The 25,999-nt window shown below is 43.6% G+C and overlaps 1 protein-coding gene across 5 annotated transcripts in view; it reads right to left on the bottom strand.

The window, feature by feature from the left end:
- SASH1 (SAM and SH3 domain containing 1) overlaps positions 1-25,999 on the bottom strand; it is a 344,484-nt gene that overhangs the window by 15,477 nt on the left and 303,008 nt on the right. For 4 of the 5 annotated variants that reach the window (XM_040238649.1, XM_040238650.1, XM_040238648.1 and 1 more), the window contains 8 exons: positions 22,347-22,479; positions 16,861-17,207; positions 10,454-10,528; positions 8,824-8,967; positions 5,338-5,473; positions 3,925-4,094; positions 2,996-3,205; positions 2,066-2,216 (listed from right to left, as the gene is read on the bottom strand). In XM_040238649.1, the coding sequence (XP_040094583.1) occupies positions 2,066-2,216; positions 2,996-3,205; positions 3,925-4,094; positions 5,338-5,473; positions 8,824-8,967; positions 10,454-10,528; positions 16,861-17,207; positions 22,347-22,479 (1,366 nt within the window). Of the gene's footprint in view, positions 1-2,065; positions 2,217-2,995; positions 3,206-3,924; positions 4,095-5,337; positions 5,474-8,823; positions 8,968-10,453; positions 10,529-16,860; positions 17,208-22,346; positions 22,480-23,082; positions 23,317-25,999 lie in introns of those variants that run through there. The other variant, XM_040238653.1, reaches the window with a different exon arrangement.

Raw genomic sequence — 25,999 nt, 5'->3', positions numbered from 1 at the left:
TGACTGCCAAGCAATGATGCAGGTGTGTCTCTTGCTTTTGCGGGAGCTGAGATGGAAGATGAGTGAGACATCTCAGATCTCAGCAGATCTCTGGATCTGTCAACTCTAACAGAAACTGATGTGTTCCTCTAAGTTATCAGTTACTTAGCGTACTTCTAAAATACAACAAATTTAGAATTGCTGAGTGTAAAATCTTCTCATCCTAGGATAATTCTGGATCCAGGCTCTCGGTGCTCACGGGCACCCTTGAGTCCTCTAAGGCCTTTATTTTAGAACCGCTAAAAAGAAGTACCACATTATATATAAAGGATGTTCTAAACAGTGGCACAGCACTGATTCAAAATGAGATTTATGAAGAAGCAGTGAGGCTTCCTTAGACTGCTGGGTGGGCATCATGACAGGCAAAGATCCCCTTACCTATAAAATATCCCTGGGGCGGATCTCAGGACATGATCCCAGGAAGGACAAGGAGCCCAAGCCCTTGAGATAGACCCTGCCTTATATACTCAGAATTCAGCTTTGCTCCTTCTATGTTTGAATGCTAGAGGAAACATAACGGATGGGGTTTATCAACCAGCTGTTCTCAGTGGCTAAGGAAGAGCAAATGAACTATTTTATAGAGCAGATGTGGTCCAGGAGACTAGATAATTAAACATTAATTGATATTAATATAGCTGGTCAGCCTCACCAGGCACTGGGCCAGGCTCTGACACAACCTGGTCACAGGGCAACCCCTCACCCATGGTGTCTCCTGGGAAACGCCAATCCTAAAGAGACCCGGTTATAAACTGATATTAACTATGGAACACAATTCCCTCCAAATCTTTTCCTGAAGGCAGTGTGTTTATCTAGGGTTCAGACACCTATTTGACGGTGTGTCATCAGTTAATTTAGAGGGACAACCTATTAATCAGAAGTGAATTTAACTGTACTGAGACACTTACTTCTGTGTCTCTTGAGCCTGGTACATTCAGTAATGCAGTAATTTTTTTTCCACCATTAACCATGGGTTTGGTGGGTCTTTTAGCAATGGAAATGCTATTAGCTACTGATATCCCTGAAGCAGAGCACACGAAAGAAAATACATTTGAATTCAATCACTGGAAAAGGATGCTTCCCCCTTCATGATGAATAATCTCAGGAATATTTTTGATGTCAGAGTGAAGAATAAAGCACAAGATAAGACTGGGTTAATGGAGCAAAGGATACAGTGTATTCAAATAGACTACATAAAAGCTGTGAGCTCACTGAATTCTGTTCATGGACTGTAAAAATGGGCTATCATTTTGGCTGAGAAATTGCAATATGGAATTCTCTGCTCTACATACTCACTGGAGATGATTCCCTGCTTCTTTAATGCAAGCTGATGAATTTCATTTATTCATGAACTAATTCATTCAATCAGAAAACAACTCCTCATGTGCTTTGAGAAGTAATTAACCCTTGGCAAGGCAGGATACCCCAAGTTTGTCAGTCACTTTTGCACCTGGGTATCTTAATGACTTCCTAAAGGCTATATATCCCACCAGCCCCCAAGGTGGCGTGAACTATGTCTTAAGTCCAAAAAAAAAAAAAAAAGAAAGAAAAATGCAATTCAGTTCTCAGTGAAAAAGTACTGGGTAGTAAGGTTTTCTTTTGCTCCTGCATTGATTGGCATTGGGAATCTATGTCTTTGTGCTGTTTGACATAATACAAAATTGACCTTGGCTTTAGAAAGAGTAGGGCTTCCCTGGTGGATCAGATGGTAAGGAATGAGCCTGCAATGCAGGAGACCCTGGGTTCAATCCCTGGGTCAGGAAGATCCCCTGGAGAAGAAAATAGCAACCCACTCCAGTATTCTTGCCTGGAACAGTCCACAGACAGAAAAGCCTGGTGGGCTACAGGCTATGGGGTAACAAAGAGTTGGACACGACTCAGTGACCAACACTTTCACATTTTTCAAAGAGCAAGATCAAATGAGGGACTCCGGGGACCGAAGCACATATTAGCAGCTTATGGGATGCCTCCTGGTGACCTGAGAATGTGATGGATCTCACCGAACACATCTGGGCTGTGAGGGACTTACTGTCATATTCCTGTAACAGCTCCACTGCTGTCAAGAGAACAGCTCTGTGCTCTGGGTCCCTGATATTTAACTCGTCCAAGTCCTCCTCCTCTAGGAGCTTAAAGGTGTCCAGATCTTCATAGCCATTGAACAAGAAAGTGGGCATGTGCTCCTGGGAGGGAAGCAAGACAGAAGAGAGTCAGCAGCTCAGCCACATGGTCCACGGCCAACAATCATCCTCAAACCCCTAAACTCTTTTTCCACAGCCTCTTTTATGCTAATTCAAAAATTAATAAGTATCTTTCTAACGGTCTGTACCCCCCAGTGGGGCACTTCACTAACCTTGGGCTAAGAAAGTGTACACTGAAAGCTGAGGTGGATTCCACTGGCCTGCATTTTAATTGTGCCCTTGCTGTGAGCTGATGCCTGCAATGCCACCCAGCATGTGGTAGAGGAGACACTTCTTTCATCTGGAGCCACTGAAACCCAGCTCAGAGAGACCTGTGACTTCCCCAGGAGCAAGATAGCTTTGCAAGGAGGAAACAGGTCATACCGTGTAGACCCACCCTACTAGATGCGGGGGGTAATGGTGGTGGTGGGGGGGGCAGGGAGAATCCTCAAGACCTCTGTGAGGCCAATCAGGATGCCAGGAACCTGTGTTGACTGCCTTTCCTGGTGGTGGCTTGAAGCTCACAGCTCTTTGAAAGTTGCTCTTTGGACTAGGAGGAAATTTCAACCCGGAGTTTACTCTATCACCCTCAAGGGAGGTAAAGGATAGTGTTACGGTGCTGGTAATACTAATTCTATAGGATAATGGTACTCATCATGGCCACGGGTCATCCTTCTTGGATGACACAGATCACCCCACCCTTCCCTGAAGGTGCCCTTGCTTGCTTAGTTTAAGAGAAAGTAATGTGGGATCGGGTGGGGCCAGGGCAGGATGGAACTGACTTTGAGGTTGATCCGATCCAGGAGGTCCTCCACCGACTTAGGCTGGGGGGGTCTCCCTTTCCTCCTCCTCCTGGTGGCACGCTTGGGCTTCTCCTCTTCCTCATTGAGCACGTCCACGTAGATGAATTTGAACGTGCCCACCTTGTTGTTCAGCAGGCCCATCCAGGTGCCCATGGGGGGTTTGCTGATTATATCAATGATGTCTCCTTTCTGTGGCCCAGGGAAGAAGGATCTTTCCATTAGGTACATTTCCAAGCATGAACCATCAATGCATCAGAAGTGTCAAGCAGGCGATGTGAAGACACTATGAAGACTAGAATCAGGGCTCCACGAGTCACCTGATGTGATTGGGAGTATGGCAGAGACCACAGAGAGAACTCCTGATTGTGTAGGATCCCACAGAGGCCCGAGATCCCATCTCCTCAGGGCTCACAGCTAGGTGGGCACCTGGCTCTCTGAAGGCCTTGCCCTCAACCAGAGAGCTCCTACTTCTTGGAGAAAAAATTCCCACCAATCAGAGGTCAGTGGTAACCCCTGCTCTATACTCGCTTCATACATTTTGTGAAATCCCATCTGCTCCATAAGGATGTCACTGATCACATCAATGAAGTCAGTCATGTCCTTTCAGTTGGCAAAAACACTGAGACTGGAAGGTGAAAGGCAGTGGGAATTCTAGAGGGAAGCTGGGGTCAGAGGACAGGGCCAGCGTGGTGATAAGACAGAATTAACACAAGGCCTGCCTCTATCCCAAAAGGCTGGCTGGTTCTCTGGTTTATCACTGCAGAAGAGACCAATTTATCAAAGGAGAAGCAGATACGTTGGCCAGTCTGCACCACAAGAGCTCAGCATTTAACACAAAGGAGAAGAGAATGGCTCCTAAAGCCACAAGGCACCCGAGGTGACTGCTCTGAGGTCAAGTAAACACACACCTTGAGCTTGAGCGAGTCTGTGTCGTAGGGGCTGGGCGTGAAGTCGGTGTGCACCCTGGCGCGCCCACAAAACGGGCCCCGGTACGGGGGCTCCTCATCATCACCATCTTCCGACTTGACACTCTCCCTATTGCTGGTCGAGGAATCGGTGGTGCTCACTGTCTGACCACCTGTAGGGAACACACGCAGAACTTGGGTCAACGCAAATTTCCTTCACAGCAAAGCTGGCAACTCCGAAGCTATCACAGACTAGGAAGGTAAGGGCCAGAGGAAGGCAGTCATGAGCCTGACCTGAGCAGAGGCCAGGGGACGATCTGAGTTTTCTGAGTGTTCTCCCTAATCAAGCCCCTAATTGGACAGGGGACTCCAGCAAGTTATCTTTATGACCAGGGAAGCCAGGTGACATGGAAACTGTCTGATAGAGGACACCAGCCTTAATCTTCATAACCTCCCATTTGTCAGGCATACTGTCTTTACCCCATTTTACAGATGAGGAAGCTCAAAGAGGTCAAGTAACTTGCCCAAAGCCAAATTCTTTTCAGTCGTGGGTTTAAACTTGGTCTCTTCCCCCATGGTGCTCAGCCGGCACCACCACTGGGTTAGGAGTGGTTGAACAGTGTGTGTTTCAGGGACATTTGTCATTATCCTCTCACCTTTTTTTTTCCCCCCTGGTTCTTAGTTGACTAAAACTAAGATTACTAATAAAGTTTTCATCAACATTTTGTATTCATAAAAGAAGACATTAGCTTTCTTTGTAAAACCAGAAAATTATCGGGAAGTCCCACTGCACCAAATGCATCAGGGGAAAATAATGTCACTTTATTGTGTTGAATTCTGCACTAAAACATTTTTTTGATTAAAGACTGCCAATTGGAGAGAAGCATTTGTCTTCTCTTTTACTAAACCCCCACTGACATGCTAATAAAGGAACTGGATTCACCATGACAACATGGCAGAAGGCAATGCACTGAGGAGAGATTGCTACCAAATTCTCTAAGACGAAAAAGTGGTCAGAAGATCGCTGGTTGCTATTGCAGGTGGAGGGTGTGCCCAGAGGTCAGCAAAGCAACGTGTGCGCTGCAGAACCCTGGTCATCTCCCCTTATTCTGCTGGTCAGTGTTATCAGTGTTTCCCCTTGACTTCCTCCCTTCAGTCTCCATATCTTCTGCTAACATACTTTCCTCTCTCTCCCCTCCAACCAAAATCATTACCCTCTTGTTTATGCTACTGCTAGACATCGGCTACTAAACGAATAGGACTCTAGGGCCAGGTATTTTTCAGGTCTGTCTCCGTAACAACACCCTAAGGGTAAGAACTCAGTCTTATTTATCTTTAAATTGCCTGAACCTGACACTCAGCAAAAGTCTGGCTTAGACGCCAAGGAAATCATCTATGATTGCAAACTGGACGCACTCATCGAGCTTTGACCGCTCAGAGAACTCCGCAGACTCTCCACAGAACCTCCAGCTTTGAGCTTGGGCTTGTCCACGTGTTCACTGTCAGGCTGAGAGGACGGAGGGGAGCCGGGCATCCCATCAAGGCCTGAATCCTGAAATGAGTTTCGACAAAATCATTTCATCAGAGGGGGTGTGTATCTTTTTGTAATACACAGTTGTTTAGAAACGAAATCAATCGAATTCATCTTTATACACGTCTGATGCTTTACCCAAAATACACCTTCTTTTTAATCTATATCCTGCTTCATCTTCAAGTTGTAGCTCACTTAACTATTAATTAAGCACTCAAAAAGTGTTTTTCATGCTCTAATAGATGTTCTTGAAAAAAAAAAATTCTCTACCTTGGAGACAAAACATTTCCTTAAAGGCTTACGGACCCTTTGCATACTCCCTAGTTCAGTAATAAAGTATGTCCAACTCTTTGCAACCCCATGTACTGCAGCCCACCAGGCTCTTCTGTCCATGGAATTCTCCAGGCAAGAATACTGGAGGGGGGAGCCATTCCCTTCTCTAAGGGATCTTCTCGACCCAGGGATCGAACCACATTGCAGGCATATTTTTTACCATCTGGGCCACAAAGCTGGACCTCAAATGTAGATCAAATACAATCCACTAGTGAGGTAGTATCCGGAAGTACTATCAGAAAATATTTTATCTATTTGAAGGGAAATGTCTACATTAAAAAAAAAGTGTATTCCTTGTTGTTTTTAAAAATAGAGATTAGATTTTTATATTTCTATTTACACAAATTATTGAAATTGGCTAATAAAATACCCACTTAGGACCCAGATACACAGTTGACCCTTGAACAACACAGGGGTTAGGGGTGCAGTCGGCTCTCTTTATCTGTAGTTCCACATTTGTGGATTCAGACAACCATAGGTTGTATAGTGATGTAGTGTTTACTACTGAAAAAAATCCACCCATGAGCTGACCTGTGCAGTTCAAACCTGTGTTGTTCAAAGGTCAACTGTACCTCAAACATACCATTTTTCTATCTATAATACAGTTTCCATAAGTCACCCTACGAGTTTAGCTTCATTGACTTCTTTTAGTTTGTTGTTAGTAAAAAGCTATCAAGCCTCTTTTAGATCTGAATGAAGACAGAAGTGACTCAGCAGAACTTCTCACTTTTGGGGTAGCTCGGTATCCATTAATTTGGCAGGCCCTCATCTGCACGTGTAACTGTAACATGCTTATTTGATTTGAAGTGCTATATAGACAGACACTGTCACATTTTTACAAGTCTGCAGTCAGAATGGTCTACTTGCCCAAACAGAACAATCTCTGTCGTACTACACAGCCACGTGAGCACAAAACCATCTAAACGAAACCTGTTATCTGCATAGTGCCGAATCATCAGAAGGGCTCTGAGAGATTCTGCGGGGCCCTGCAAACTTTTAAGGACAATCAAAAGGGCAGCTTCTGATCCAAAACACACTTCTGCTTTCCATTTAAGAAAAGAGAGCAAACAACCTCAGCAACAATAATAAAGAGAGGCGCATTATTAGGAAGTTACTGAAGCTGCAAAGGATGAATTCCTGAGGAGGTTGGTTTTCATTCCTCTTTTCTGAATCATAAAATAATCCACCTATCCAATTAAAATCTTCTAAAAATTCTTCTGGAAAAAAAATCTCACATTTTGAAAAACAGCAATATGAAATATACATCTCTGATAGTGTATGTTCATAAGGCTCTTAAAAATTATTCATTCATTCATCACATTTGTTGAATACCACAAGTACTATTTCAGATGCTGGGCATATAGCAGGAACAGAGCAGACAAAAATCCTTACCAGAAGAGTTGATATATTTACTAAAAAGATTTTTTTTTAAGCCTTACAATGTTAATTTCCTTTCTCCACAAAGTACTATAATGATTCCTTCTTTTTTTGCTTATCTGAAATGACTGTTCTAAATAAACAGGAAAATAAAAATACAAGGCATCTATATAGAAGTAAAATTACAGAGAAATGCTCAAAATTACATGAAAGCTATATGCTAATGATCCACAAAGCAAAAAAAAAAAAACAAACAAACCCAGGAATATGTTTACAAGAGCTTTTAGTAGATATTTCAATCTGGGGGAAAAAATCAACTAAATAATAAGTGCTTTAAATCCATGCTTTCATTGGTATGTAGTCTGTCTCATAGAAGCATCTGCAGTCTGCCTCATTGCTGGGTAGAAATATAGACTTTCCATCACTCCCACATCCATAGGGACAAGAAAGGAAAAGAAGTAACATTCAGGGAGTTTGGAGGAAGCCAGACATCCCCTGTAGGTCTAACAAGCCACAGGGTCTCAACCTGGGCACTCTGGGTATTTGTTGCAGAGGCCTGTCCTGTGCATTGTAAGATGCATCCTCAACACCACTCCACCCTAACCCATTGCAAGTATCAAAATTGTCCCCAGCCGATGCCCTGGGGTTGGTGGGGGGAGCAAAATCACCCCCACCCCCACCCCCAATACCCCATGAGAACCACTGTAATAAACAGAAGATGCACAGGCTTTGTTTGAAGCCCAGTGCAGGAGGCTGGGCTAGCTTGTGCTGAGTGATTCAGACATGAATTTTAGCTCACCACGTCCACTAGAGGGCAGCAGCTGAGCAAAAATGTCTGTTTCATTTTGTAGCTAACGCTGCATTACTTAGGTATTTCAAGTTAGACAACCAGCTCACACGGGGGGACTTCAACAGACTACAGAAAGAACACGATAAAGGTGTCAGAGGAGAGTGTTTTGAAATTTTCATGGTCAGAATTATCTCAGGCCCAGCTTTCCAAGTGTCTTTACTCCTTCCACCCATAAAAAGGTCATGTTCCTAGTGATGAAATTATAGAGCTGGGGGAGGAGGCGTTGTCAATTCTTTGATATCTTAATGTTTCCAGATAAAGCTATTTAGTGAACACACACACCCCTGCAGAAACACGATTATTATGTAAGTCCTGCAGCTAGGAAACACCTTCTCAGTTTATTTCTCAGACTTGCTATGTGCTCCTAAGAACAACTTACACTACACTGATTTGAAAAGTCTGCTTCATAAGAAAATTTGAGTGTCTCTTTGAGGTTTGATTCTGGTGACATCCATTTTGAAGGAAGGGATACTTTAGAAAATAAAATCCTTCCTTTGTTTTCTAAATTTTAGTGCTGATTTTTACTACAAAATAATCATTTCTTTACATGTCTGTCTCTTTTGCTCATTTGTACATAGAACACAAGACCTGATTTGTATTCCCAGCACCAAGCCTGGTGCTCGGATGACCCTAAGTGCTTAATAAATATTTGCTGAATCCACTGTTTGTCTACACAAACTAGGCATGGTCCTGGAGCCTGGTTAATACCAATGAATGTATTTAGCACCACTGAAAATCTCAAGACAGACCAACCCCAGCTTTTTTTGTTATGCAAAAGAAGCAAGAGGGCATTTGCTTGACTGTCACATACCTGCTCAGAGACAGAGCTGCTATATTTTTTAGACATTCTCTTCCTCATTGTCTCTTTCACGGATTTCACCTTTTTTCCAAGAGAGATTCGGGAGGCAGTGGGTGATTTGATTACTTCTTTATACACAAAATCTCCTTCTTTACCCTGCAAAACAAAATTTATTAAGTATCTTTAATCACAGAAAATGAAGCACCAAAACAGGTTTTATTATTCAAACCATGAATGTCCTACCTCTCAGCAAAATGTTGGCATGCCCCAGGATCTCCACATTTTTCTTATGTTAACTCAGTGCTGTTATTTATCTTTATGATTAAAAATTAAAGCTACTGACTAACTGGCTTATGTTTATTTGTTTAAAGTAGAATATGAGTTAGTTTTATTTAAACTTAGTATGATATATTCTTCTCCTATTGCATTTTTTCCCACCAGTTTAAATACCCAAGGGGACTGTGTTTCATCAATAAAGAATGATTTAGATGAACCAGTGTTCACTTAATCCCAGCAAGAGGAAGAAAAAAAAACGATACTACTACTGAGTCACCCAAGAAAGTAGTAAGAACAAAACGGCAAATCTTAATCATTAGAAGTCCATCACCTAAATAGATTTATATCACTGAAGCATTTCATGTAGTCAACTCCTAACCGTGCATAAATTTATTTCTCCCTGAACAAGTTCGATTGTAGTCACTTCTCATTCTATTTTACATTGGCGGGGGGGGGGAGGCTTTCCCTTGGAAAAAGAAAAAAGAAATTATACTTTTATTTTTTAAAAGATTGACCAGATAAAATTATAGGTTTCTGAATCAATAAAATTTGATATCCAAATAAAATAATTTTATTCTCCCAGGAAATTCTCAGACACTACAAAAATATCAGAGATGGGTGCTTTAGCTGACACATGATCATAACAAATATAAAGCACAGAATCCTGATTTCACAGCTTCACGATAAAATGCACAAGGGGAAAACAAAACTGTATGGAAAATACACCAACATCCTTGGGAATCTCAGAAGGTAAAGTTGAAGGAAAACCTGTACACCACAGTGGGGGCCTGACCCCAGATTTGATTCAGAGACAAGTCTGAAAAGGCAGTAACCTTGGCTCAGAGGAGTCTGGTTTGCTTTGGCCCCAAGGGGACTAGGATCATTTCAGGACACTCCAGATCAGGAAGTCCTAAGCTTAGTGCAGAGATACACACATGGCCTATGATAAGGCTGGTTTTCAGAAATGCTGGCTCATACTCTTGAAACCCAAATCACAGGGCTCTCTCCTGCGGCACTACCCATGTGTAATAGCCACATACACATGAAACTATTGTGAACAGAGAGCTTGGGAGCACCAGTGACTAAGAAGGCAGAAACCAAACTCTGGACTTGTGACTTGAAGAAACCTGGGAACCAAGACATTAAAGAAATGATGTTCCGGCAAAGAGAGAGATGGTCATCTTCCATTCCATATGAAACCAAAAAGAGGCTTTAAGACGGTGAAACAAGGCTTCTCTCCAAACATGATTTAGGATCCCTGGAGGATGGTTACCTAGTATCAATTCTCAAAAATACTAAATGTGACACTGTGTCCACCATGTCACTTGAATGCAAACCTTTTCCCTCGCTTCTGACGTGTACTCACCATTGGGTCCGAATTATTACTGCCGATGTGCAGAGAACGATTTGTCAAGTCAAATCCTCCAAAACTGCAGGTTCTCTGTGGAAAGGAGAAGGCAGGGCAGAAATAAGCCAATTATGTTTAAGTCACCGAACAGGGCACTGACCCAACACGCGTCCCGTTTTCAGAATGTCACTGGACCACAAACGTGTTACAGGATGAGTAAGAAAGGAGAAATGATGAAAAAACACATGGTTCATGTTATAAGGAGACCTTGTCACTCATTTTGCCCTTCCACGGGCTGCTGGAACTATGCCTGCACCACAGGTTCAGAGTCCCCTTCACATGCAAAAACCAACTGGTTTTTAAAATATATATATATACATACAATGCAAAAATACCAAACATATGTTAATTGCTCAAGATGCCCTGTCTCTTAGCCACAGAATTTCCCTTCTATTCCCCTTAATATTGGCTACAGGAATAATAACGAGGGAACATGTATTCGAAAACCCATGTGCTCAAAGCAGTCTTGGAAACCCAGATCTGAAGTCCACTGAAAGCAGGCCTTTCTAACAGCCTCTTGTTTTGTTTAGTTTTAAATCACTCAGATGGAGGAAAAGGTTATGTTTATAAGTAAAGTCCAATCAGGCCCAGAGGATTACTCACTCATTGCTTTCCTGACCTAGCCAAAAATGCTGATAACTCTCCCATCTAACTGCCCAACTTAATCACTTATGACCCTTTCCTCAGAGTGTATGAAGTAAAGACACCACATTTGCCCAGAAAGAAAAAGCTGATTCCGTGACCGCCTTTGACCACACTTCTTTAATTTCAACAGGAAAACCATTGATGTTATAAAGAATTAAAACTTTACTGTCCTTCTGGTTGGTTTCAAACTGAACGGAACTGCTTATGCTTCAGTGCTGTTATACTCCCCAGAACTTTGAACTCTCTGTTGTGTTTCTAGAAAAGCGTCCCCATCCCTACCCCTACCCCCTGCAACCCCCAAATCATTGAGAAAAAGGAGAAACTCAAAGCATACTAATTTTTGTTACAATCTATCATCTTCTAAAGCAATTGGTAATAAAATCTGAACAACAGATTTGGGTGTCAATGTTTTGTATTACTTGTTTCTCAGAGAACTCTAATTAGCAGCTATTAAACGGAAGAAGTGAACAGAAAAGCACAACATATCCTATGAACATTGCTTATTGAAAATAAATACACCTCAGGTATATATTCTGCAGCTTCCCTGGTAGCTCAGTTGGTAAAGAATCCGCCTGCAATGTAGGAGACCCCGGTTCAATTCCTGGGTCAGGAAGATTTGCTGGAGAAGGGATAAGCTACCCACTCCAGTATTCTGGCCTGGAGAATTCCATGGACTGTATAGTCCATAGGGTTGCAAAGAGCTGGACACGACTGAGCAACTTTCACTTTCAGGTATACATTAACTGAACTGAGAAAGTGGGAACATCCAAGAAGGAAAATGCCTAGGGTTTTGGAATCACAAAGATACAGATCCAAATCCTGGTTCTACCACTTAACTTGCTGTGTGACCACAGGTAAAGTACTTAAACTCTCTGAGCTCTGGTTTCTTCATTAGTAAAATACTGTCTATATCCTATATTTGAGACTTTTAGCACACTGTCTGGCGCAAAGCAGACATGCCCTAGTGGCTCAGCGGTAAAGAATCTGCCTGCAACACAGGAGACATGGGTTTGATCCCTGGTTTGGGAAGAGCCCCTGGAGAAGGAAATGACAACTCCCTCCAGTATTCTTGCCTAGAGAATCCCATGGACAGAAGAGCCTGGTGGGCTATAGTACATGTCAAAGAGTTGGACATGACTGAATGACTGAACCACCGACCACCAACACCACCCTGAGAATATGGTAGCTTATCCTGGCAACTGTAGTACTGAAGTCAAGATTTAGTCAACATTCTAAATATGTGAGTGAAGAACTAGAGTTTAGTTCTGGGCCTTATATTCTGGGATCTTCAACTGTAAAACCACAGCAATCCTAAGAATGGACCCAAAAGTGAGCGACAGCTGGTATGACAGAAAGAAAGGCCGGGAGAAGAAAGTACTACAGGAGGCATTTCAGGATAACCAACATCCAGGATAGCGCATAACTGTTCTCCTTCATCAAAGCTGCGGCTGCTGTTTTAAATAGTCTACCATGGACACGACTTCCAATAGACATTACTTTCAGTTTCTATGAATATCAATGGACAATGCGATTTCCCTTACAGTCAACTTACTCAGACCTATATCAATTCTATAAAAAGAGACAATACCTCTGTAAACAAAATCATCACCAAACCCCCTCATCTGCAAGCAATGTCATGACCATCTCTCAAGGCTGATTTTTAACTTTAACTTCCCCTTTCCAGTATATAGTGCCAAATACATTTTCTCATTTCTGCAAAGGCAGTCATTTCATTCCAGTCGCTTTCCTGTGACTCGGGCTCCACAGACACAGTATGGCATCCAGATGCCTCATCATTTTATGTCTCTCGTGCTCCCCCTGCTTTGAATTCCAATGCTGACTGCACCACTGGAGCCCAGCATGTTATTTCTGATGCACATTAAATAACTGACAAAGAATTTATGTGGAAACTATAACTGCAATAAATTAGAAGCTTATTTATGTCTTCATAAGCCTGCTGCATGCATTTTTTCCTAAAATAAGAAGTTTAGAGGAAAGAGTGGACTGGTTTTCTTAACTGCCAACTAAAACTTCTTTCAGTGATAGGCTAAGATATTTGGAACTGGTTTCTTCTGTATGAAGGATGAACCAAATATAACAGCACCGCTTGAACTAATCTACAACTTTTTCTATTATATCAAGCGGTTCTTGAAGCAGCACTCTTTCAACAGAGAGAACAGAAGAGTAAAAGAAAGTAAACCAATCTTTGACTTCAGTGGTCTACATAAATAAAGCTTACATGAAGCTTTTCAAGTTCAAACATCTCCTGTACAGAAATTACAAGAAAATTTTAGATAGATGCTTGTGGATGAGGAGAGCCAGTCAATGGAATGGTCATGCAGTTGAAAACATGTTTTGGGGGGAGGTTGGATTTTTTTTTAATGGACAAAATTTCAAAATGTCATGCATGTCTGTTCCCCCAAACAAAATTGAATGACCAAATAAAAAGCAAGACAAATGACCGTTTCCAGTGAGTACAAAGCATTGTCATTTCCCTGAGGTTTCATCAAGCAAATATGGCATAATTTGAAAGACAAAAAGATCAAGGTTGAAGAGTAAAGGAAAGTATACTTTTGAATAAAATGAAAGATATGACAAGAAGAATGGAAAAGACTTAAGTGAACCAAGCAAAGAAATTATCTTAACCTCTTGAAAACAAAAACGAAAACCCTTCTTCTATTGTTAAAATATTTAACAACAGGGGTTAAACCCTGCCCTTCTACCACAGGGGCCATGGGTTTGATCCCAGGTTGGGGAACTAAGACTTCATACTCCACACAGCATGGCCAAAAACAACAGGAAAAACAAAAACACTTAATACTCCCCTATTGATGCTTTTGAACTGTGGTGTTGGAGAAGACTCTTGAGAGTCCCTTGGACTTCAAGGAGATCCAACCAGTCCATTCTGAAGGAGATCAGCCCTGGGATTTCTTTGGAAGGAATGATGCTAACGCTGAAACTCCAATACTTTGGCCGCCTCATGCGAAGAGTTGACTCATTGGAAAAGACTTTGACGCTGAGGGATTGGGGGCAGGAGGATAAGGGGACGACAGAGGATGAGATGGCTGGATGGCATCACGGATTCGATGGACATGAGTCTGAGTGAACTCCGGGAGTTGGGGTTGGACAGGGAGGCCTGGCGTGCTGCGATTCATGGGGTCGCAAAGAGTCAGACACGACTGAGCGACTGAACTGAACTGAACTGATGGTCTCTGAATAATTAAATTTCGTTTTCTTGATGGTACAACCACAAGAAACGGTATGTTCAAATTTCTAAGTTAGCACTGAACACGTATTTCAGCGAGTATTAAAACTGTCCACTATTGCCTCAAGCTCACAGTATTTCAAAAAACACCCAGTATCAGGTTGATGCTGGGGACAGAGGTTACAGAGTGCCAAGTGGTGGAGTCAGGACATGAAAACAAGCTTGTCCAAATGTCCATACTCAGCATCAATGAAGAATTAATCACGGGCCCACTGATGGCACAAATCTCAAAAATACCACTTCTAAAGAGAAGGTTCTGAGGAAGTTGTATCATTAACAATATAAATAATATAAGGGATATATGAGCGAGCAACTCATGTCACTCAGTTGCAAAACTCCTCCATATTATCTGATTTAAACTCACAGGGGTGAGCCAGCAGTTCACAGAGAAGTGGATCTGATCTGTCAAGATACACAGGCAAATAAACTAGGTAGAACACCTCTGAAGGTAAAAAAAACAACAACAACAAATTATACCAAGACTAGGTGGCCACAAGTATTTTCCAAAAGATCTGTGGGTCAGAACTGAAGGGGTGATAACAAGAAATAGTAACAAAGAACTATTACTTTACAACAAAAACAAAACCAACCACAACTGCTGCCAAGACACAGAACCAGAGCAAAAGCTGTTACTGATAATATTAAAAGTGTTGCAAGATTTACAAGAAGGTGAAAAAAAATGGAAAGTAAGACTTAGTGAGAAAGGCAACACGTGGGGATATCTGGAAGACCTAAGGGCTGGTACAGATGTAAGCATTCTATAAGGATGGCATTGACCCCAGAAACAGAACTTGATTGAATGAATTTAAGATTACAGTAACCACCCTGGGAAGTACAGCTTACAAATGTGAAGAACTCTGGGAGAAGCCACCATGGGAGGCAGCAACACAGTCTATTTCTTCAGACCTTTGAAAGGGGACAGGCCAGCAGCCCTAGGTGGATTAAGCAGGGCACCAGGGGCCACAAGCCCACAGTTCAGCCTCATCCTGTGCTGTTTTATATAGGCTCTTGTGCAAACTAGAAGTTGAGTGGTAATTTCCACGGGGAAATACTTATATTCTCCAGTTCAATATGTCTTGCCCTAAAAATAAATTTCACCAAGTCTCAATTCAGTAATGAAATTGAAAACCATTTTCTTATTTGAAAGTCAATACTTTATTCCTTGCTAGGTACAGAAGAATCTATGGGGCACTGGAAGGCCCTTTGGTTTAAAAAGACAAGCACATCAAATATACTTAAGTAAAACAAAAGAGCTCTAATTTTTCTTTCCTTTTAGATTGGAGAACTTTCCCTTTGCCCCCCAGACATAAATGTATTTCACAATGTTTTTTAAATTGGTGAGCACGGTGGTGCCAATCTACTGTGAGCTAGTTCTTATTGTTCTAATTAACTGGAGAAGAGACACCTCCTTGTAGGGCAAAACGTCCTTCTGTTTTGAATCAGCGTCTTGTGGTCAAGTGACAGGATGGCTGGGACTCAAGGCAGCCACTTCTAGAAGGCCAAACCCCACCCTGTACTCTGACAGCCCTTCTCCGAATCAGTTTCAATGTTTAGTTTTAAGGCTTCCATGGTGGCTCAGACGGTAAAGAACTGCCTGCGATGCGGGAGACCCGAGTTTGATCCCTGGGTTTGGAAGATTTCCCTGGAGAACAGAACGGCCACCCACTCCGGGATTCTGGCCTGGAGGATCCCACGGACTGTATGGTCAGTCCATGGGGTCTCAAAGAGTCGGACATGACTGAGCAACTTGCATTAAAAATCCAACAGCTTCAGCTGGCAAGAGGGCAGATGAGAAAGAAGGGAGGAGCGATTCCTTTAAGAGAAGTGGGATTAGGAATGGAGGTGATGGAGCAAGGGACCAGGAGAAGAGGGGGAGGGAGCCAGGCTCCCGGCAAGAGAGGCCATAATGCTTGACTGAACGTCACAGAAATGACAAGGCCATCCCGGGACCGTCTGGGTGACTCACGGACTTCTGGTGGATTCTCAAGAGAACCCTCTTAGTACAGCGGTCCACCGTGGCTGCCCACTTCCTCTTGGCCTCCTCCTCCTCCTCCAGCAAGCACCGCCTCAGGTCCTGCTTCTCGGCCTTGCTCAGGGTCCTGTCCGAGGCAGGACGCACGAGCTGGGTCAGGTTCAGGTGGCTGTACAGGCTGCGCTCCACCACGTAGGTGACATTGAACTCGCTGACCGCGGGCCGCCCGCGCGCCCTCCTGCTGGGGCCGCCGCAGCCCCCGCCCCCTTTGGGTTTCTGCCGGAGCAGCTGCAGGTCGCAGGTGGCACTGTGGACGCCCTTCCTGGAGGGGCGCTGGCAGAGGAAAGCTCTGGAGCACGAGTGATTAGCGTCCGTCTTCTTCAAGCGGATCTGCTTCCGGACACTCTGCACCTCCTCCAGGGACGCCAGGAGGTGGTGTCGCCGGCGGTAGCTGTCATAGAAGCAGAGACCATCGGTACTTACCCCATGGCTCAGGGACCCGAGGCCCTTCTTCATCTCCCCCTCGGTGAGGGAGCGGGACACCTTCTGAGCCTTGTCATCTTCCGGGTACGAGAAGAATGTCCCCATCTTCTTGGGGGGCTTTATCAGGCCCCGGCTCTCTCCTTTGCTGAAGGTTTTGACCAATTTGCGGCCGGCACCCCAGGTGTCCAGGCTACTGGACGATGGAGAAGTGGTGAGAGAGTCTGAGTCATCTTCTGGGGGTTTCTCAGGAGAAGCATCAAAGAGAAAGGGCTTCTTGTGCACGCCGGTGTACAGGGCGGACCTTTCATCTGGGACGGGGGAATTCTCAAACACCTGTTCCTCCCCACCTGGAGGGAAACACACACACACACACACACATGGTCAGGGGCTCCTGTCAACACACCCTTGCATTCTCACAGACTTGTCTTTAGATCCCCCAGCCCCCGCAAAAAAGCAGCTAGTCCAGCCAGCCAGCACAGCCAGTACAACGTACTTCCACAATCACTTACCTCCCATAAACCTGGTTCCCGCTTACATAAATGCATATAAAAAAGAAACTAAACTGAGCAAATAAATGGTTTCATGCAAGGTTAATGTTAAAAGGTTTCAGATGTGTTTTCTCCCCCTTCTCCTCCTCTCAGTGTCTTTGTAGACCAAACACCTTTACAGACCTATTAAAAATGCCACTTGGAAACTCTAAGCCCATCCATAACACAATATTCCTTAGGATTTAACAATCATTATCCTCCCCAGTATGTCAGCGCAGTCCTCAGAAGCTAAGAATCAGAATCATTCTCCCTTCTGAAAGGTGCTCCTGTTGATCTGGATGGCTTTTTACAGTCAGAGTGTGATGAACGCCATGTGGCTGACAGCGACTTTTTTTATTGGTACGCGTGCCATTTAAGTAATTAAATCACCAAGGGAGAAGTTAGGGTGAAGAAGCACCATCAAGGGTCACAGCCTGCAAACGCAACTGACAAATGGTCCCTGCTTGACGGGCTGAACACTAAAAGCTGGGGAACTGGATGATCCAAGCCAGGCATTCCCATTGACGCAGGCCCTGCTACAAAGCGGCAAGGGCATTTAAGGGCCTGGACACGCAGGCAGCCTCATGGAGTGTTCCATTTCGTCTCAAGGATTCCAGCTCTTGAAGCCTTCACTGGAGCCAGGTATCCAGCCAAGCCTTTCAGAGCCCAGTGGAAAGGTTTGGACTTGCTGGCAGGAAAGCTGAGTTCTTTTCTGCATGTGTTATGTGAACAGATGTAAGAAAAGAAGTAGGTCAAACTCTGGGTGTAGTGATCCTAACTGGCTCTTGTCCCTTTAATTATCGATATAAGGAAACTTTTGAGCACTGCGGCTTCCTGCCAGCTGAATTGTGAAGAGGAAAAAATACCAAGTTCCTTGGAACAGAAGGATGGCACTAAATACACCAGCTGGGACGAGGGTGCCAGTGTGTGGCTAAATGTCAGTGATAAAGGAAAAGGACAGCTCTCTCCAGAGTGGGGTAAAGATGAGTGACTGGTAACAGGCTTTTAAAGTTCCAGAAATTTCTTAATTTTTCCAACTGATGGGAATTACAGTTACAAATATAAAGAGAAAAAAAGTTGCTATTAAATACAGCCCAAGACTGACTTTGAGGTCAAGGAGATAGTGGTTGGGGGAGAGAGACTAAAAACATATCCGGTTCAAAGTTCTCCACAATCTGCAGCACAAATATACTTACTCGAGTATTATTCTTGGATCTTTCAAGGAAGTTTAAAACCCAGAGCTGTGGTTCTGATGGACACTGATCAGACTAGAATGCTTCCTGTTCCCTCTTCAGGACACCTGAGTAACGTGGGCTAGAGACCAAGAGGCCATGTGTTGCTGGAAGTAAAATATGGCAACCTCTTCCAGATACAGTCTACCCTCCACTTCCAGGGGTGAAGTGATCAGGTTGAATGGCACAGCCTGGGGACAGGAGCAGCCCAACAGCAGACTGCTCCCTAAAAATAGTCCAATAACGGATCATGACTTCACATTAGCCCAAGTGTCCATGGAGGTGTGCAAAGGTCCTTAAGGTCTTAAGGGGATTTGGGGAAGTTAAGGACCTATCACTCAGAACTGTTCTGGAAAATTTTCTAGATTCTGTATTTGGGGTTGTCATCAGAGATTCCAATACTTCCGTGTCACGTATGAGTTTGGAACCAGCTGGTTCACACATGCCCATGACGTAAGTAGCTCCACTTCCTGGTTCTGGCACGGCAGCATCTGGTAAAGAGTGTGGAGGGAAACAGGGCAAAGAATTCCAAAGAGGACACCTTAGCCTGTGCTATGGGCAGTCCCCATGTGGTATGGGTTCTTCCATCCTTGCCAGAGCCAAGGCCTGAAATCCCAGTCCATACTGGAGTCCTTGGGGTTTAGGGTATTCCTTCTCCCATTTACCTCGGACTTGAAAGTACAACTATCATACTGGAAGAACAACCACCAAGCTGTGCTCAACTTCATCATCATCTGGTCTATGAGTTGCTTCTTGCTCAGCTGAGATGAGAGTAGGTCATTTTGACAGGAGGAAGGAGGCAGGTATGAAATGACTTAAAGCGAAAAACGCAGATTCTAGCTCTGGCCATGCCACTCACCGTCTCCACCACCGTGGACAACTACTTCATCTCTCTGAGTCTGTTTCCTCACCTGTAATAATGCCTACCTGTATTTATTTTATTTTAATGGCCATGCCATGAAGCTGGCAGGATCTTAGTTTCCCGACCAGGGATTCAACCTGGACCACAGCAGTGAAAAGTGCCAAGTCCTAATCACTGGACCACAGGGAATTCCCAAGGCCTACCTATTGTAGTAATATCTATTATAAGGATATTGAGAGGATAAAATTAAATGAAAAGAGATAAGTAGAGGTACTCTGTATGCTGAACAACACTGTACAAAAGCTAGTGATTCATTAGCAGGTTACAGGTGAACTGGAGTAATGAAGGAAGGGAAAAGACACAGAAATGACTGGATAAAGGGCACTGCCCTGGCCTGCAATGTCGTATTATCTGGGGTCACCCACGCACCAGTTAAGGACTCACTACTCTAGTTACAAGAGTAAGCCTGAGTGATGAATTGTAACTCTCTGGGCTTTTCCAAGACTCCAAAGCTGGGGAGTGAGAGATGGGGTGGGAGCAGAGAGCATACCCAGGATCTAGAGGAGTTAGGCTGCTCAGACTTAATTCCAGGGCTCTGTCCAGCTGGCTCGGTGACCATGAGTACATTACTTCCCCTCTTTGTGTTCACCTGAGTTTCCTCATTTCACAAATGAGGGCAGCATCAGTGTCTGCCTCTGGTGAGTATTCTGAAGATGACATATTACAAGGAGCTGTAAGATGACATATTACAATAAAATCTGAAGTGTTTAGGAAAGCGGCTGGCACACGGAAGGCTCTCAGGAAATGCTCGTGATTATTCAGACAACTTAGTATTGGCACAGGCATGCGGAAGTCAAAAGGATCAACTCTTTGAAGGTCCAGGGGTGGAAGGAGAGATTGTGGGGACTATGAATCTCTCCAGCTTTGCAAAGAAGGTGCCCAGGTGGCCTCTCTGTACCAGCACAAGCTCTCTTGCTAATGAGGAAGAGTTCTACCAGCAGAGCATGGAGGAGTCCCAATCTAGCACAGTGATGTTGGGGGCAGCCTGCAGCGGATGCCCTGAGCTGTACACACACCTGGGGCTTCTCCTGGTGACAGCGGCAAGCCTGGTCAATAGCACCCCAGATGCTGGACCCCAGAACTGCCACTTGAGATTAAACTCACCAAATCCATCTCCCATCTATGACATCTAATTCATGCCCAGATGAACCAAAACTCTATGCTGAAAGCCCACAGAGTTACTACCTTTTACCCTATAGCGACCTCTTTTGGTACACTTTCCCTTTTTCTCAACTACGCCTCTCAGAGATAGCTGAATTGATTGATTCTGACATAAACACACAAGTTAGAATATTTCTGTGCTTTATAAGCCCCAACACACATGACTATCACATACAAAGGGGCTCCTGGGTGGTAGGCACGGGACCATGTACTTCACCCATTTATATCATTTATGGACAAGACCCACCAATTTATGCACTGGCAACTATGCACAAAGTTTGTTTTAAAATGAGATGCTCCCAAGGTTGAATGATGGCAATTCCATATGTTCCTACTTAATATTACCAAACGACACTGTGTGTGATTTCAGTAGACCTGCCACGGGAGAGGAAGTCAGACTGTGTGTTCTGTTCTGTGGAACCATGACAGACAGGCAGGTATTAAAACAGCCAAATGTAAACAGCACCGCACATGGAATTACCATGCAAAAGACACCCAGATGCAACCCTGGAATTAAACAGAACTCTAAGTGCAAGAAACTGGCCATAAAGCAGATAGTGTCTCTTTCCCTGCTTCTCTTGTCTCCTTCCCCTTTCCATTCAATCTCCACTTTCCCATAGTAACCCCCTGGCCTTCAATATTCCTCCAGAGGATTAAAACCAATAAATAATTACATCAAACAAAAAATTTCAAAACACCAAAACAGCAACAGAAACCCTCATCTATGTAAATAAAGGCGAGTTCAGTTCCCTCCAAGGTGCGATTTGATTTAGGTACAAAAAAAGAGCCTCTACAATGGCATTCTTGAAATCTACATGTTGTAATTTTGAACTTCCCCACAATGTCAATGTGACATTTTAACAAGTCACGTGCTTTTAAAAAGAATAAAAAATTCTTTCTAGCATTTCTTTCAATCACTAATTGTTTCCCAAACAGGAAATCTGACTCTTTTGTAACTCGAATGCACTTTACTAACAATAAGAAAGACAGACACGGTTGAGATTTAAACTGTCATAATTACACTTCAAAGGTTAACTATTCAATATAATAAATCTAAGTTCATGTCCCTTTTGACATTATGGCTTCATCTGATGAGGGGCTTGGCCAGGAACCTGGCTCTTAAAGCACTTAGAATAGGAGGTCTTTAAAGCCTCTTTGGAACTGAGACTTGAGATCATTAACAGGAAGAAGAAATCATCCCTCAGAGACCTGAAACGACATTAAGTGCCTTGTTTGTTAGATGTTTGAGGTAGAGATATATTAAATTTGGACTAAATTCACTGGGTGAGAACCATAGTCCTTTAGGAGCCGAGGCTCACACTCAGAAGATGTTCTAAAATAAAAGTTTATATAAAATGGTATAAGGTCCAAATGAAAGCTGGACCACATCTTGAGAAGATTTCATTGCCATACACTAGCCATGCCCCATCTTTGTAATATTTAAATAACTAAGCCTCCGGAATGCTGGAGGCCAGGATCCTACATTCCAGAAGGTACTCAGTGCTGCCTTGCTCACATGCAATCCCAAATTCCCCCTCTGCCAGCCTCAGCCAGAACCCATTTTTCCACTTTCATATTTTCTACTGAGAGACGGACCCCAGATGACTTGCTTTGGAATAAGTAGGGCAGAGTTTGCTTTGTTACCTTCTGTGCTGGGCTTTTTCATTTCTTCCACCCTGATGAGTTTCTTTCTCACTCTGCGAGTGGAGTTTACCAGCTTGTGTAACCTCTTAAACTTCACCGACTCCTCGGTCTCATCCTCCGACTGTTCTCTTGACTAGCAAAGAAACAAAGGAAAAGTTAATCAGATAATTGCTGGGCGGAGCTCTGCCTCACTGCCAGTCTGAACTCTGGCAGCTCTGCAGCTGAACCTGGGGCACCAACAAAGCCGCCCAACAGGTTCATAGAGAGACACGTACCATCATCTTAAGGTCTAATTTGGTGGAGAATTAGGTCCTAGGCACCCCCACACACACCGATGGCCTGGCCTGGCCTGGGGTGCATTTGTCTCAATGAATTCCCGGTTCTCTTTGAGAGAGCTCCGGCAGGACGCTCCCCTAGGCAGGGCCTGTAATTCCAGTTACACTGCTGTGCTTTGGGGCAGCCTGTCCTCTCCCTGGCCCATCAGGGCTTGCTGTTTAACGTGGTCATCGACTACTTCTCCAAACCCAGATTCTGTTGACTTGTTCCAGTCCTCCCCGAAAATCAAAAACAGCAGGGCAGGAAAACGGAAGAAATGCAAAAAGCCATCCTCGGTCCCATTTGCGGGGACTGTCTCCCATCCCTCCTTCCGCCTCTCCCAGCTCCTTCCAAGAGTTCCCAAGGAAAGCCTGGGGAAAGAGCCTGCATTCCTCCACGAGGGACAAGGGAAAAAGCTGACCTTTTCAGCCATACAGTCCAGTCCATATTCCCCAGCATCCCATTTCAGTTCTGCAGTGATTCAAGAATGCTCAGCCCAGCTGTTTTCCCTCAAGTATCAAACATTACAGAGAGAGGGGAAAAAAAAGTCTCTGCAGCAATGACCCAAGCGGAAAACAATCCTTTCCTTGTGAACAAAATGAGGCTTTCGTTTCCAAGTCAGCTCCAACATTCAACAGGCAGCTTCCTCTGCTTTATCTGCTCAAAATGTGGAAAAAGCAAAAGAAGGCTCCAAGTCAATGGACGTGCTGCCCGGATCGGGCGCACCGGCATCCTCGGGGGCGCAGAGCCCGGCGGAAGTGCGCAGGCTCAGCACAGCCCAGGCCGCTCCGAGTCGCTCCAGCTCACCCCGCGCATCCTGCCAACAACCTTCCCTCGGTTCCCTCCAACCTAGCTCGATGACAGAGCGGGGAGAGACATGCCTCCAACCAAAACCAAACCACGTCTCCGCACCCGAGTCTAATTCGGAGACCTCCCCCCTTCGAATAAATGCTCTCACGAATCCCAATTTTATAGAAGCTAAATTGGGAAGCAAGAGTGAGCGGAGAACAGTTCAAGAGGAAATGAGGTAGGGATTCTAGTAATTACTTAGGCAGAAAAACAGTGTCTGCTGTGAGTCCACAAATATTTCTGTAAGCACTCTGGCCCTCTGTCAGGGATATACGACCCACTTCCTGGCCTCTGTCTTGGCCCTGGGGTTCCCAGCATTGGAGCCATTGTACTTTCTCCCTGCAAGACTATAAGTAAACCATTCACTCCTTAAAGAATAATTATTATAACCCATGAAACGGCATGTCATCAGGAGAGGGGTATTTCTCAGACTTTCCTTATGTGAAGTATATCAGTATCTACATCCAATTTCTCTTAAAAAAAAAAAAGGTCCTAGGTAAAATGTTGCATACACATTTCAGAAAAGTTAACTGCTGGTAATGAAGAGTAGAAATTAGGCCCCCAGATAATCGTGGAAGGAGGATACATTGCATGCTGGCCATCATGCTTAATGCATTTGGTCTAAAACTTAAAAGGTAACACATTAAAATAAAATAATAAGTACAGCTTCTACTACATAATTGTCTGATTGGAACTTTACTTTTTCTTGCATGACTTGCTGGTGTATGATGGGACAGTCAGACTGGTCAACCAGAGGAATGAGAACTTGGTTAACCCCTCATTCTGGGTAATCAGCACCTGAACAAAACCACAGTGCATGGAATTACACATAAACACTGAAAAACATTCTGCCTCTGTCTCTCAAAAACCAAGTACTTCTAATAGAAGAAGAGTCAACATTCAACCACAGAAAGTTTCTGTACCTACAAATCTAGACTGTCTATAACCCTCACATTAAAAATTCTGAAGTCACGTGGAAATGAAGTAAGCATGTGTGTGTGTGCGTGCTAAGTTGCTTCAGTCGTGTCCAACTCTTGTGACCCTATGGACTGTAGCCTGCCAGGCTCCTCTGTCCAAGGGATTCTCCAGGCAAGAATACTGGAGTGGGTTGCCATGCCCTCCTCCAGAGGATCTTCCCAACCCAGGGATCGAACCAACGTCTCTTACATCTCCTGCGTTGGCAGGCAGGTTCTTTACCACTAGCTCCACCTGGGTAGCCCTGAAATAAGCACAGGTTGTTCATAAGCAAGATTCAGGAAGTTACATCATAGAATGAATATCATTCATACCTAGCTTGGGGTTGCTGGTGGCGGTGTGCATGGGTGTGTGTAGGGGTGGGAAGGGGAGTAAAAAGAGAAAGAGGATCTGGAAAGGGACAATACAAAAATCTTGAGTCATAAAGATACAAATCACTTGTAGGAAACACACTAACGGAAGGAAATTTTCAGGAAGAAATCAAAATAGTTAAACCAGGACAACAGATTTAAAGGTAATGACACCTCCCCATCCCCACCAGCTCTACTTTCCTCTTCTCAAATTCACTGGGGTGAAAAAGAACATATTCCAGGTACTTATTTCATTACTTTCACGTGTTCCATCTATTTTTTGAGAAAGAACTCTTCAGAATTTTGAATTATTATTTTTATTTTTCTTGAAAAAAATTAAAAGTTTGGAGGCATCTGCCACTGACAAATCACAAATCATGGCAACCAATAACTTTCTTTGCAGTAGCATGTTTGGGGATACTAGACAAGATAGATGACACAGCACTATTTATATGAAGAGAAATGTAGGATAAAATCGGTCATTCAAGAAATATATGTATATCTTATTATTATCATTTTTAAAATAGAAAATCTCCTCTTTGTGAGCCCAGAAGTCACTGGAGGTAAACAGTATATCCCAAGGATGCTTTTTATTGAGAGAGGTGTTGACTTCTCACTTCCTCCTGGGTCCAGAGGAAGAAGAGTTGTGAAATATTTGCCTTAAAAAAAATCCTCTCCAGCTGTTTCAACATAAAGACTCTGTAAACGGCATGCATTTTTCTTTTAAACTAGGCAGTAAAGCTTAAATTCCTCATTTCATGTTTCTCCTTTTAAAAACGCATGTGCCACTTCCGAAATGTTGGAAAAAAGAGACTTGTCTTTTTATTCAGAAAATACACCCTCAGAAATGTACGTGTGAGATGGGGGTGTGAGAATCTCTTTTAAGTTTTTTAAAATTAAGAAATAGATATGTGTATATAAAGGAAATCCTCATACTTAGAGGAACTTTGTAGAAGATGAAGGAAATCTGCATTGAATATAAAATGAATGACTGATTCCAAGAAATAGACTCAATGCTATTATAAAACCAGGCTTTAAATAAACTAAAGAGAAAAAAAATAACAGTATATGTTTATACACATTCAAACACAAGATGCTATCACCTACCCTCCCTGTCTTGGCCCAGGTCAGAGTACTAAAATAAACCTTAATTTGACCAGATTC

Source organism: Oryx dammah, unplaced genomic scaffold, assembly GCF_014754425.2.
Source record: "Oryx dammah isolate SB20612 unplaced genomic scaffold, SCBI_Odam_1.1 HiC_scaffold_4, whole genome shotgun sequence".
In the NCBI taxonomy this organism is placed as follows: Eukaryota; Metazoa; Chordata; class Mammalia; order Artiodactyla; family Bovidae; genus Oryx; species Oryx dammah.
Note: the sequence above shows the minus strand (reverse complement) of the source record. Positions and strands in the feature narration are given on the sequence as shown.